At 40.2% G+C, this 13,630-nt stretch overlaps 1 protein-coding gene across 1 annotated transcript in view; it reads right to left on the bottom strand.

Annotated features, from left to right (window-relative positions):
- The window catches only part of LOC108533020 (glucoamylase-like), a 66,191-nt gene that overhangs the window by 3,521 nt on the left and 49,040 nt on the right, over window positions 1–13,630 (bottom strand). Inside the window, exons 4-5 of the mRNA XM_017877375.1 lie at window positions 11,135–11,231; window positions 5,171–5,255 (exon numbers count right to left, since the gene is read on the bottom strand). Coding sequence (XP_017732864.1) covers window positions 5,171–5,255; window positions 11,135–11,231 — 182 coding nt within the window. The remainder of the gene's footprint in view (window positions 1–5,170; window positions 5,256–11,134; window positions 11,232–13,630) is intronic.

The following is a 13,630-nucleotide window of genomic DNA, read 5'->3' as shown; positions in this document are numbered from 1 at the left end:
TTAAGTATTAAATGCAAGAAATAGTCCTGTCACTTAAAATAACCAGGCTAAATTCTTTTCTGAAATCCTCAAACTTCTGAAGTTTAAAAACTAAAATAGCACTATATATTTCTTCAAATCATTAATTCTGGGATGCTAAATAAAATTATCTTTTTCTCTAGCTAAATACTTCTCTGCTATAACAGTTCACCTTAATTGGTAGACCGCATAGATTTTAAAAAATGTAATGTGAAATTGCTCTTTTAAAATATGGTGACTTTCATATCCATTATACTAAAAAGAAAATCAATTTAATTCTAGATGATGTTTACTGTAACATTTTTCCTGAAACATTTTTTAAATGTGTTTTTTAAACATCAAACTTTCTAAACCTCAAAAGTTGCAAATATAGGCCAGGCATGGTGGCTCATGCCTGTAATCCCAGCATTTTGGGAGGCCGAGGCAGGCAGATCACTTGAGGTCAGGAGTTCGAGACCAGCCTGGCCAACATGGTGAAACCCCATCTCTACTAAAAATACAAAAATTAGCCGGGCATGGTGGCACACGCCTGTAATCCTAGGTACTTGGGCGGCCAAGGCAGGAGAATCCCATGAATCTGGGAGGCGGAGGCTGCAGTGAGCTGAGATCACGCCACTGCACTCCAGCCTGGGCAACAGAGCGAGACTGTGTCTCAAAAAAGAAAAAAAAAGACAAAGAGAAAGAAAAAGAAAAGGGTGCTATGAATATAATATTAAATGTCAAAAAGAGATACAGTTGGCATAGCAGAGAGTTTGTTTTAATTCAGATGTCAGGGGAACTTTATAGAGTGTTGACAGCAGTATCTTTAATCAGGTAAAAATAGTCCTTTGGATTAAATTTGATAGGGAACATATTTTAGTAGCAATTTTAACAACTCCACTCTCATCTACCCACTACCCAACTGCATAAAACTACCTAGACTTGAATAGAATAGCATATTTGAGGAACAGTCCAAATGGCCAGGTAAACAGATGACAGAATTATGTCTATCATCATTCAGACTACAAACACACATTGGTTGGTAAACTGCTACAATATAGAAAAAAAAGAACCTAGTTTTAAAATACACTGAATTTCCAAAGTTGTTAAACCTACTTTATTAAACTTTAGAAGGCAATCTTAAATTTTCAGCTTTACTTCCTTAAAAAAAAATTAACAGGCCGGGCATGGTGGCTCATTCCTCTAATCCTAGCACTTTGGGAGGTCAAAGCGGGTGGATCACCTGAGGTCTGGAGTTAGAGAACAGCCTGACCAACATGGAGAAACACTGTCTCTACTAAAAATACAAAAGTTAGCCGGGCACAGTGATGCCTGTAATCCCAGCTACTCGGAAGGCTGAGGCAGGAGACTCACTTGAACCCGGGACGCGGTTGGCAATGAGCTGAGATCGCACCACTGCACTTCAGCCTGGGCAACAAGAGTGAAACTCCACTTCAAAAATATAAATAAATAAAAACTAACAACTGAGCATTGGGAAATTCAGAATCTCAGCGATGACTCCAAAACATGCAATCCTGTTATTTATTTTTTAATCCTGGTCTCATTGTACATGCAATACTTTCTAATATATTATCTGTAATAACTTATTCTTTAAGATCTACGAAAAGAAAATAGTTCTGAAAGAAAACATTCTGACAAAGTCTGCCAAAATTTTAAGCTTTTTGGAGTAACATGGGAGATAGATCTTTGGAGAAAAATGTAATGATGTCAATCTAAGACAATATTCCATTAACAGTACTGGCAGAGTTATTTCACAATTTAGCATACATAATGTCAGACGACTGCAGAAATGTTTCCAAACATGCATATTAACAAAAATATTTTTAAAAATTTCTTCCCACAATAAGTCTTAATGATTGTTTTCTTAAACAGTTACTGACATCACTCAGTTATTCCAAGCATTGAGAGAAATAAATAAGACTATCCAATATGTAGATTGGAAGTTTGTTTTTTAACAAATCACCAAACAAAATTATTAGCTAGCCATGTAATATCACTGCTTGCATATATCACAAATTTTTAAAACTTTTACTGATTGTTATCCTTCCACAATTTTGAAAACAAACTGAACGTAAAGAGGGGGTCTGAGGAATCAAGGCTGCATGTGGTGGCTCCTGCCTGTAATCCCAGCACTCCGGGAGGCTGAAGCAGGTGGATCACCTGAGGTCAGGAGTTCAAGACCAGCCTGGCTAACATGGCGAAACCCTGTCTCTACTAGAACAATACAAAAATTAGCCAGGCATGGTGGTTGCATGCCTGTAATCCCAGCTACTTGGAGGCTGAGCCAGAAGAATCACTTGAACCCAGGAGGCGGAGGTTGCAGGGAGCCGAGATCGTGCCACTGCACTCCAGCCTGGGTGACAGAGCAAGACTCCATCTCAAAAAAAAAAAGAAAAAAAAAAAAATCTCTATTTTTAGTACAACCAGTAAAAGAAATAGTCACCTAGGCATGAGTAAAGCAAAGGAAGCTAGGCCAACAGACTATGTTCAAATCTCAAGTTAACAGCTGACAGTATTTACTATTCAGAAGAATTTTAGATACTAATAAACTATTGTACAAAATGACAAACTAGACTATTCTGAAAATAAACAATTATCTATCGCAGGTGACTGATTACCTTGTTAAAGGACTTAAAACTCAAGGGAGATAGAGGTCAAAATAAGACAGTTTGTAATGAATCTAAGTGAATGTTAGCAACTATGAAAGTGAGAAACATAGATATGTGCTGAAAATAAAGATTATTTCTACAAAAATGAAGGAAAAATTTCAAAGGATATCATGAGAAACTGGCTAACATTTCACTATGAGGAAACATCCCTAATTCTACCCACAAGCAAAGAGGGGTTGACACGGGGAAAAAAAAAATGTTGAAATTACATGTTAATTCAAAAAGTATCTTTGGTGAAGATGTGACATCAGGACTACCTGTAGATTCATACCAATGTTTTCATTCCAGGAATACTCACTACTTTTGTGTGCTATGTTCAAATCAGATAATATTTTGTCATCTGTGAAATTATTTTAAAAAGTAACATATTAACACCTTATCCTAATTCACAAAGAGAACATGTAGCTGTGAAAAACTGAGAAAAGGATTTCAGGACTCTTCTAAACTAAAAGGAATATGCCAGAAAAGCAATGCATGGGAGAAAATATGAATGGTAAAATTTCATTTACTCAATAAAATTTTGCAATGAAAGGATCTAAAAATCTATAGTTCAAACCTTTTGTTTTATAGATGAGGAGGCTAAAGCCTAAAGGTCAACTGGCTTGTCCATAATTGCAAAACTTTAAGCTTTAGCTCCAAAACTGCCTGGGTAGATTACCTCCTAAAACTTTCAACCCAGTAAAATTAACCTTTCTCCCATTTCAGCTTTTTAATGCTTTCATTATTTATTTTCCTATCATTCTTTATATTCGTAACATTATGTATTCCAATAATTTACATCATTTCACAATTGAAAATGCCTTGCACATTACTTCTATTATTTGACAATGTACAACTAGACAAAGTTTCATAATACTTCTATTAAAAATGCTTTATTTAAAAAGCGCCACCGACTTTTTTAAAGTGTCACATTAAGCTGGCATGTGGAGAAAAAAACTGTAGCCATATGCATGGGATTTTATGTAGCTATGTACTCGATTCCATGAAAAACATACTTACCATGGCAGCCCCTGCATCACACGGTACATGTGTACACGATACAGAGCACCTACTTAAAGAAACACACTCACCAACACATACTGTAAACTTTTGCAAGTATTACAAGGGGAAAAACTTGTTTTTACTGTTAAGCAGACTTCTTGCCAATTTTTTCAAAAGGTATTTTGGACTGATCTGCTGCTTTTGGTTACATTTTCAATGAAGAGGACAAATACTTAGGTTGGCTTAATTTGACCTGTGTTGACAATAGTCTTACTTTAGAAAACTATGCCCAAATAACTCATTATCATCTTTCTCATACATACTCCCCTTTCTAAGTAAAATTTAGTTGGTTTCACATATAACAAAGCTAAATTTCATACACCAGGATCCTCAGGTAAGCCTGCTGTGTCTATGACCTACGTATCTACACACCATTGCTTAAGTTATACCAAAGAACTTTACCATGATGCACAACCTCATGCCAAATCAATGAGATGCCCTTTTCTTAAGTTAAAGTGAAACCATTGTCAAGAAAAGCCAACACAATGATGAACCACAATGTAATTTAAGTTCAGTTACTGGGTATTCACAAAAGATTCTCGGAATAAGAAACGTAATAGGTGCAAAAGACAGCTAAAGTGGGTTTGTCATTTTTTTCTCTTTTCTTTGTATAATGGTGGCTAAGAGAACGAGGTAAGAGTGGCTGCTTGCATTTTTCACATGTAACAAAAACACTTAATGACTCCCAAAGGAAATACATTTTTTAACAAGATCTAATCCATGATTTGTTTCCTAGACCCCTGCCTAAACCCTTGTTCATATGCAGCCCAAGGGTGTCAAAGATAAAAATCTGAAGGAAAAGAATCCTTTCAGCAAATAAGTATCTTTAGAATAAATGGAAAAGGATTAAGTTTTTTTCTTTTCTGAATATGAAAACAATCCCAAAATAATGAATTGTGAACAGGCAGATTTAGAATAGATAATCCCAAAGGCCTCCAGAAAAGATAGGGGTCTATCAATAACATCTTTGAAAAAATCTAAAAAGAATCAATTAAATTTTGATCAGAGTTAATACAGCCATTAAGAGACGGCTGCTGTGAAATAATTTTTTTAATTACTCACTTAAAACAGGCTATATAATTCTCTAAATGTATTTATACCACACAAGGATTAAAAAACAAAACCAAAAGTAAAACCTCTGCAAGTGGTCCCTAACTAGTTTACAAAAGTTACCGAAAATGCACACTTATAGAGAACACATTAAAACCAATTTCATAAGAATATTGCAGAACATACTTACTACGTCTTTTTAAAATTCCATGGCAGACATCATCTGCCTCTGAAGTGGCTACTTCCTCGGTTTTGGTAAATTTTATTAATCAAGAGTTCTATTCCTTATTTGACCAAAGCAAATGCATTTTACTTTGAACGTTTTCAAACTTAAGTGAGTTGCTTTTGAAGGAAGTGCTAAAGAAATTGGAAACTAGATAAAGAAAACATACCTTTGGTTCTAAAAAGTACCCTTTGAAGTAGCGATACTGAACTGATACTCCTCTACTGAGTACAATGGTTGCTTTCCATAACATGCTGTGAAGAAAGAAAAAAGCAGCAGCATCAATATCAAACTACAGTGCATAAAGACTTCTTAATTCACAAAACCCCTCAAATAAAACATGTGACCAATATCATTCATTTATTCCTACACAAAATGTTACAGGCCTACTCTGTAGCAGGCAATGGGAACACAGGAGTATATATTGCAGAAACAGCCTCATCTTCAAAGAGTTCCTTTGCTGTGTGGGTAGATAGAAAAATAACCAAAAAAGATAGATACAAGGAAGTTTTGGAGGAGACTTTTAAAAGGAAGGAAGGTTTTAATGAGGAAGCGCTGTCTGAGCTGAGATCTACATGATGAGAAGGAACCAGCCATATAAAGAGCCAGGATAAGTTTCCAAACAGAAAATTCAAGTCATACAAAAGTGGAAGCCACAGTCAGAATCTTCTCTGACTTCCCATTCAGTGAGGGATGTTACATGGCTGATAAGAGACTTTGGGTCACAGCTTTTGTGTTACAAATGAGAGATAAACATGAATTACACTCCTGTTGACTATCCCTTATTCTAAACTGTTCTACCCAGGCCTTGGCTATTCCTTAGACAAGCAGTCAGAACCTATACCTTGTTTCAGGCCAATGTCTTTCTCTGAACTACGTTATTCTAACAGAAACTAAAGATTTGACTCAACAGCTGCCTTAAGGTCAAGAATTCACTACAATTCATTACTGTTAACTGATTTTTAGCTTCAAATAATAAACTAGTGGTATCCAAAGCATGGTCCCAGATTATTAGCAGCTGGGAGCTTCTTAGAAATGCAGATTCTCAGGCCCCACTCAGACCTAAAAAAACAGGAACTCTGGGGGTGGGGGCCCAGTAATCTGTATTTTAACAAGCCTCCAGGTAACTTTATTTTATTTTATTTTGAGATGGAGTCTCGCTCTGTCGCCAAGACTGGAGTGCAGTGGCGCGATCTTGGTTCACTGCAAGCTCCGCCTCCCGGGTTCATGCCGTTCTCCTGCCTCAGCCTTCCCAGTAGCTGGGACTACAGGCACCCGCCACTATGCCTGGCTAATTTTGTTTTTGTATTTTTAGTAGAGATGGGGTTTCACTGCATTAGCCAGGATGGTTTCGATCTCCTGACCTCGTGATCCGCCCGCCTCAGCCTCCCAAAGTGCCGGGATTACAGGCGTGAGCCACCATGCCCGGCCACCTCCAGGTAACTTTTATGAACACTTTGAGAACCCCTGTCATAGACCATTAACCAAACGTTAATTCAGTATGAGTAGTTTAGCCCTACCTGGCTCTGCTAAGACAGGTTTTAGGGCATTGTCCTCACTCTGATACAATCTTAGCTCCTAAATTAAATACAGATATAGCTCATTGTATTGCACTTTATTATACTTCACAGATACTGTGTTTGTTACAAATTGAAGGTTTGTGGCAAACCTGAGTCCAGCAAGTCTATCAGTGCCATTTTCCCAACAACATGTGCTTACTTCGTGTCTATGTCACAGTTTGGCAAATCTCATAATGTTTCAAAATTTTTTGTTATTATTATATCTGTTACAGTGATTGCATGCTACAGAAAAATCTTTCAATGAAAGGAATGGTTCATCAATGTGGTAAACCTCATTGTCTTTTTTTTTTCTTTTGAGACAGAGTCTCGTTCTGTCGCCCAGGCTGGAGTGCAGTGCCACAATCTCGGCTCACCGCAAGCTCCGCCTCCCGGGTTCACGCCATTCTCCCACCTCAGCCCCCCGAGTAGTTGGGACTACAGGCGCCCGTCACTATGCCTGGCTAATTTTTTGTATTTTTAGTAGAGACGGGATTTCACCATGTTGGCCAGGATGGTCTCGATCTCCTGACCTCATGATGCGCCCGCCTGGGCCTCCCAAAGTGCTGGGATTACAGGTGTGAGCCACCGCACCCGGCCCATTGTCTTATTTTAAGAAATTGACACTGTCCTTCAACCTTCAGCAACTACAACTCTGATCAGTTAGCAGCCATCAACATCGAGACAAAACTCTCCACCAGCAAAAAGATTGCAATTCACTAAAGGCTCAAATGATTGTATCATTTTTTAGCAATAAAGTATTTTTTAATTAAGGTATGTACATTTTTAAAAATCATTGCTTTAAACAAACCAACATGGCACATGTATACATATGTAACAAACTTGCACGTTGTGCACATGTACCCTAGAACTTAAAGTATAATAAAAAATAAATAAATAAATTTAAAAAAATAAATAAAAATCACTGCTTTAAAGCAAGAATAGCAAATGCTGCCAGGCATGGTGGCTCACAACTGTAACCCAGCACTTTAGGAGGCTGAGGTGGGCGGATCACGAGGTCAGGAGTTCAAGACCAGCCTGACCAACATGATGAAACCACATCTCTACTAAAAATACAAAAATTAGCCGGGCATGGTGGCACACGCCTATAATCACAGCTACTCAGGAGGCTAAGGCAGGAGAATGGCTTGAACCCGTGAGGCCGAGGTTGCAGTGAGCCCAGATCACACCACTGCACTCCAGCCTGGGCGACAGAGTGAGACTCCATCTCAAAACAAAAACAAAAAAAGAATAGCAAATGCTTGGCACATGTTCCCTAATTTTCCCCAATAAGCCGCAGAATTCTTTTCAACAGAGGTCTCCAGGCAGACTCTTCCAATTCAGAATAGAAAGCTGCCATTTCTGCTACCCCAAAAGGAAAATAAAAAGGGGGGGGCAAATTCCCAGTACTACCTCATCTACAAAACAGTCAGTTGGAGCATGTGAAACTAGCCCCAGATGTGCAGAGTAGAATTAGTAACAAGCTTTGAAAAATATGCTGCAGCCACTCTCTCGGCCATTATTTCTCAATCTCCAGGATCTAGGTATGTGTATTTTTTTTCAAGTCCTCCCAAGTGATTCTAATGTGATCCCTGGTAAAGAACCACTAAATGAAAATAAGAGATAAAGAAGGCAAAGCAGCGAGCCTTTTTACTCCACTTGTCTAAGCAAACATGGCAAATTTAAGAATGAACCAGAACCCAGGCTTACACCCAGCATGTTGGGAGGCCAAGGCAGGAGGGAAGCTTGAGCCCAGGAGTTCAGGAACAGCATGGGTCTCAACATAGTGAAACCTCACCTCTATAAAAAAATTTTAATTAGCTGGGCATGATGGTGTGCACCTAGCTACTTGAAAGGCTGAGGCAGGAAGATCACTGGAACCCAGGAGTTTGAGGTTAGAGTGAACCGAAATCATGCCACTGCACTCCAGCCTGTGTGACAGAGTGAGACCCTGTCTAAAAAAATTTTAAAAAGGCCGGGCACAGTGGCTCAAGCCTGTAATCCCAGCACTTTAGGAGGCCGAGGTGGGTAGATAACGAGATCAGGAGATCGAGACCATCCTGGCTAACATGGTGAAACCCTGTTTCTGTTAAAAAAATACAAAAAAAATTAGCCGGGCATGGTGGCGGGCGCCTGTAGTCCTGGCCACTCGGGAGGCTGAGCCAGGAGAATGGCGTGAACCCGGAAGCAGAGCTTGCAGTGAGCCAAGATCACGCCACGGCACTCCAGCCTGGGCGACAGAGCAAGATTCCGGCTCAAAAAAAAAAAAAAAAAAAAAGATTCAAAGAAAGAATCAGCACTACTTGGTGAAGACAAAATAATCCGATGAAATTAAATCAAAACCAGGAAAGACGGATAGTCACGTGGTAGTTTAGTGCAACTGCCTAATTCTGAATTGCCCTTATATCCTTTTCCAAAATACCGTAAAATCTACAAGGAGGGCAAATGAAACCACAATGACCCACATCTTCAGCAGCATTAGGAAACGATACCATGACCTTCAAGTTATCTCTAAGTAGAAAAAAATTCCAGGAAAGCTCTAGCTGCCATGAGCCTGTGGGTAGGGAGAGCTGGTAAGAGAAAGCTTAAGACGCTCCCTGAAAAAGAGGGGCACAGCAGACTTAGATGTAGAGCACATTAAAATTCCAAAGAAACACAATTCTAAAACTCATGAATATTGTCTAAAGGCACATGGATCCCTGTGTCATCTACTCCCTTCTCCCTGTAAAACACTGTTTATCTGCCACCTGTGAATCAGCTCTTATTTCATTGTACATGCGCAACGTATGAACAACTGGTCCTCTTAAAGTTGTTAAGTGTCTTATCCTGTTCATATCTTTTTGACCAAGTTGGCTGAAACTGATTTAGGACAGGCAAGGGTGTGTTTTAGAGACAAGTTCAGAAAGATACGAGGTTTCACTTCAGACCAGAGTGGCTGATCTGAAAATCAAAGAAAAAAACAGCCACTTGAAGGAAATAAAGACTAGTAAAGAATATATACTATTAAAATCATACAATTTACCAATAGAACTCTTATAAGGGCTGAGAATTGGCTGAGAAAATGTGTGATACTAGTGACAAACTAGAAAAAAGGGAGTTCTGTGTTTTTTTATTTTCTTTCCCTTAGCTTCCATTACTGTTACTGTTTTACCTTCCTTTGTTATTTTCCCTTGCTTTACCACCGGTGCTCCTCAAACTATTTGCTGTCAATGACCAGCAGTTTTTGTTTCCTTTACTCAACCTGTTTGGTGACCAATATTCTCATCTACATACCCAATTCAATGAGATGTGCCCACAGTGACATGCATGGAGTCAAACTGCTATACACATTTCTAAATGCTTGCTCTCAATTTTTGTATTTCTCACATCATGGATTGACTTTTTTTAAAAGTCTTTTGGACCGGTACTGGTACACAGGCCACATTTTAAGTCATGCTGCTCTACAGGAAAATAGAGCCTTAGCAATCACCTAATCTGGCACTGGATATACTTGTATGCTATTTAGGAAAACCTATAACACTTCCAACTATCCACAGTGGGGTAAGTGCCACCTCTGCTGACATCCACTCATCTATGCTAACCCCTTTACTGTGTAGATGAGGTAACTGAGGCCTATAGACATCAGTTGCCCAAGCTCACACTTAACTGCAGGAGAGTGGCTGACACCCAGATTTACCTTTCTCCATCCGCTGGGCCCATATTAAGTTTACTGATGGATTCAATGCCACTAGTGAATATATTTCTTTATTTTAGCTAAGATATCTAAGTATGTGTTCCACTCTCAGCTCCTTTTAACACCACATACTTCAAGGAAATACTTCTATAGGCAAATACAAAAATTAGAGCTCTGATCAAGAATATGTGATGACAATTAAAAAAATAAATCAGAAAAAATGAAAAAAAAAGAAAAGAATATACACTGACAAGACAAATGATAATGCCTTAAAATGTTTCTTTAAATAAGAAAGCAAGGTGGGAGGATCTCAGGTCCAGGAATTTCAGATCAGCCTGGGCAACATAGCCAGACACCACCTTTGCACCAAAAAAAAACCCCCCAAAAAACAATCAATCAAAAAATGCCATCACACCAAAAACAAAACACACAAAAAAACCCCACAATTAACTAGGCATGGTGATGGGTGCCTATAGTCACAGCTACTCAGGAGGCTGAGGCGTAAGGATCGCTTCAGCCCAAGAGTTCAAGGCTGCACTGAGCTAGGATCATACCACCCTACTCCAGCCTGGGTGAGAGAGTGAGACCCTAACTAATTATGGTGGTAAGTACCTAAAGAACCAGTCAAGAAGTAAAAGTATTCAATTATCCTGAGTTGTAAAAATAGAAAATAAATTACAAAAAAAAGAAATGAAAGTGGTTGAGAGGCGGGGATTACCGGTAAGAGAGGAACCTGTTTTTACCACACACATTTTGTAAAATTATTTCACTCATAAAACTATGCAACGTGATAATGTTGATAAAAATTAAAACTGAAAGAAAAAATACCAAGATATATTAAAAGCCCCTAAAATCCTAAGGTTAATGTCACAGTTATTCTGTAACCTCACATTTCCATACTCACCTTTCACCTGTGTCATTCTCTGGAAGAAGAGCCACAGCATTTTGAGGATTCCAGTTTCCCAAAGCATCACAGCTTCCACATATTGCAAAAACTTCTCCTAAAGAAACAGAACAATCAGTCATAGTGGGATAAGTAGGGAAGTTTGCATTAGTTCAACCAGATGTGTTGCCTCCTTTAGCAGAGATTAAGGAGCCTCATTAGATATAGGTTTGGGCCCAGGTACCTACCACTCAATAACACCTGCCTATTAACTCGACTCACCTTTCTAGAACCAAAGCCAGAGAAAAGGCGGAAGGCATACGGATGTTTTCTTCATCTGTTCAACTACTCATTGAGCCAGTAACAAGCATCCAAGAATACACATGGGATAAAACCACAGTATCTGCCTTCAAGACAGCTTCCAATTTTAACAGGCAAACACTAAACGTCTATCAGTATTCTAAAGAGTCATTAATATTTTCTAGAAAGTCAAACAGTAGCTATTAATAAGTTTCACATCAAGAACATTATCAAGGCCAGGCGTGGTGGCTCACACCCGTAATCCCAGCACTCTGGGAGGCTGAGGTGGGCGTGTGGGGGCAGGTGCCTGTAATCCCAGCACTCTGGGAGGCTGAGGTGGGCGTGTGGGGGCAGGTGCCTGTAATCCCAGCACTCTGGGAGGCTGAGGTGGGCGTGTGGGGGCAGGTGCCTGTAATCCCAGCACTCTGGGAGGCTGAGGTGGGCGTGTGGGGCAGGTGCCTGTAATCCCAGCACTCTGGGAGGCTGAGGTGGGCGTGTGGGGGCAGGTGCCTGTAATCCCAGCACTCTGGGAGGCTGAGGTGGGCTTGTGGGGGCAGGTGCCTGTAATCCCAGCTACTCGGGAGGCTGAGGCAGGAGAATTCACTTGAACCCAGGAGGAGAGGTTGCAGTGAGCTGAGATCGCACCACTACACTCCACCCTGGGCAACAGAGCAAGACTCCATCTCAAAAACAACAAAAACAAAACTATCAATGAGAGAGCAGAAATGTAATTAAAAACCCATCAAAACAAAGACTTACATAGTTGGAAAATCTAGTACTTCTTTTGTGGTTTTTGGAGATGGAGTTTTGCTCTGTTGCCCGGGCTGGAGTGCAGTGGCATTATCTGGGCTCACTGCAACCTCCACTTCCCGGGTCCAAGCAATTCTCCTGCCTCAGCCTCCCTAGTAGCTGGGATTACAGGTACACACCATCACGACTGTGTAATTTTTGTATTTTTAATAAAGATGGGATCACCATGTTGGCTAGGTTGGTCTTGAACTCCTGACCTCAGGTGATCTGCCTGCCTTGGCCTTCCAAAGTGCTGGGATTACAGGCATGAGCCACCCCACCTGGCCAAAATCTAGTACTTCTTAACTAAAGTAATGACTATCATTTCTTTTGAACACTTATCAATAGACTTTAAAAGCCAACATATAAGCTACCACGTTTTCTTGCTAAATTTTATATATTTAGCAGAACACACTTGGATAAAAGTACGTAGAAGTCTCTGACTTAACTATCAACACATTCTGAATACAATTAAAATTCATAAAGAAAAAGATAATGAACTGAGTCCAACTGCCAATTTGGCTCAAGACAGACTCCTCCACATTCTGAGAACAGCTGGGATTCCAAGCTTGAGGCACCGCTCTAGTAAGACTAGAATTGTACTCAGCTTTAGCCACCTACATGAGCATTTTGTTAGCTTGGATTGCCTAAAACTTAACTAAAATTCCAAGTGTGACAGTCATTCAGATTTCAGGGCTCTAAATACATGTGGGCCAGGCGCAGTGGCCCATGCCTGTAATTCCAGCACTTTGGGAGGCCAAGGCAGGGAGATCACTTAAAGCCAGAAGTTCGAGAACAGCCTGGCCAACATAGCAAAACCCTGTCTCTACTAAAAATACAAAAAGGCCAGGTGTGATTTGCTGATGCCTATAATGCCAGCACTTTGGGAGACTGAGGTGGGCGGATCACTTTAGGTCAGGAGTTCAAGACCAGCCTGGCCAACATGGTGAAACCTTGTCTCTACTGAAAATAAAAAATTAGCCGGGTGCAGGCTGGGTGCGGTGGCTCACGCCTATAATCCCAGCACTTTGGGAGGCTAAAGCTGGCGGATCACTTTAGGTCAGGAGTTCAAGACCAGCCTGGCCAACATGGTAAAACCTTGTCTCTACTGAAAATAAAAAATTAGCAGGTACAGGCCGGGTGCGGTGGCTCATGCCTATAATCCCAGCACTTTGGGAGGCCAAAGTTGGCGCATCACTAGGTCAGGAGTTCAAGACCAGCCTGGCCAACATGGTGAAGCCCTATCTCTACTGAAAATACAAAATTAGCTGGGTGTGGTGGCAGGCGCCTGTAATCCCAGCTACTCAGGAGGCTGAGGCAGAAGAATCGCTTGAACCCAGGAGGCCGAGGCTGCAGTGAACTAAGATCGTGCCACTGCACTCCAACCTGGGCAACAGAGCAAGACTCCATCTAAAAAAAAAAAAAAAA

This window comes from Rhinopithecus bieti, unplaced genomic scaffold (assembly GCF_001698545.2).
Source record: "Rhinopithecus bieti isolate Rb0 unplaced genomic scaffold, ASM169854v2 scaffold_65, whole genome shotgun sequence".
Taxonomy (NCBI): Eukaryota; Metazoa; Chordata; class Mammalia; order Primates; family Cercopithecidae; genus Rhinopithecus; species Rhinopithecus bieti.
Note: the sequence above shows the minus strand (reverse complement) of the source record. Positions and strands in the feature narration are given on the sequence as shown.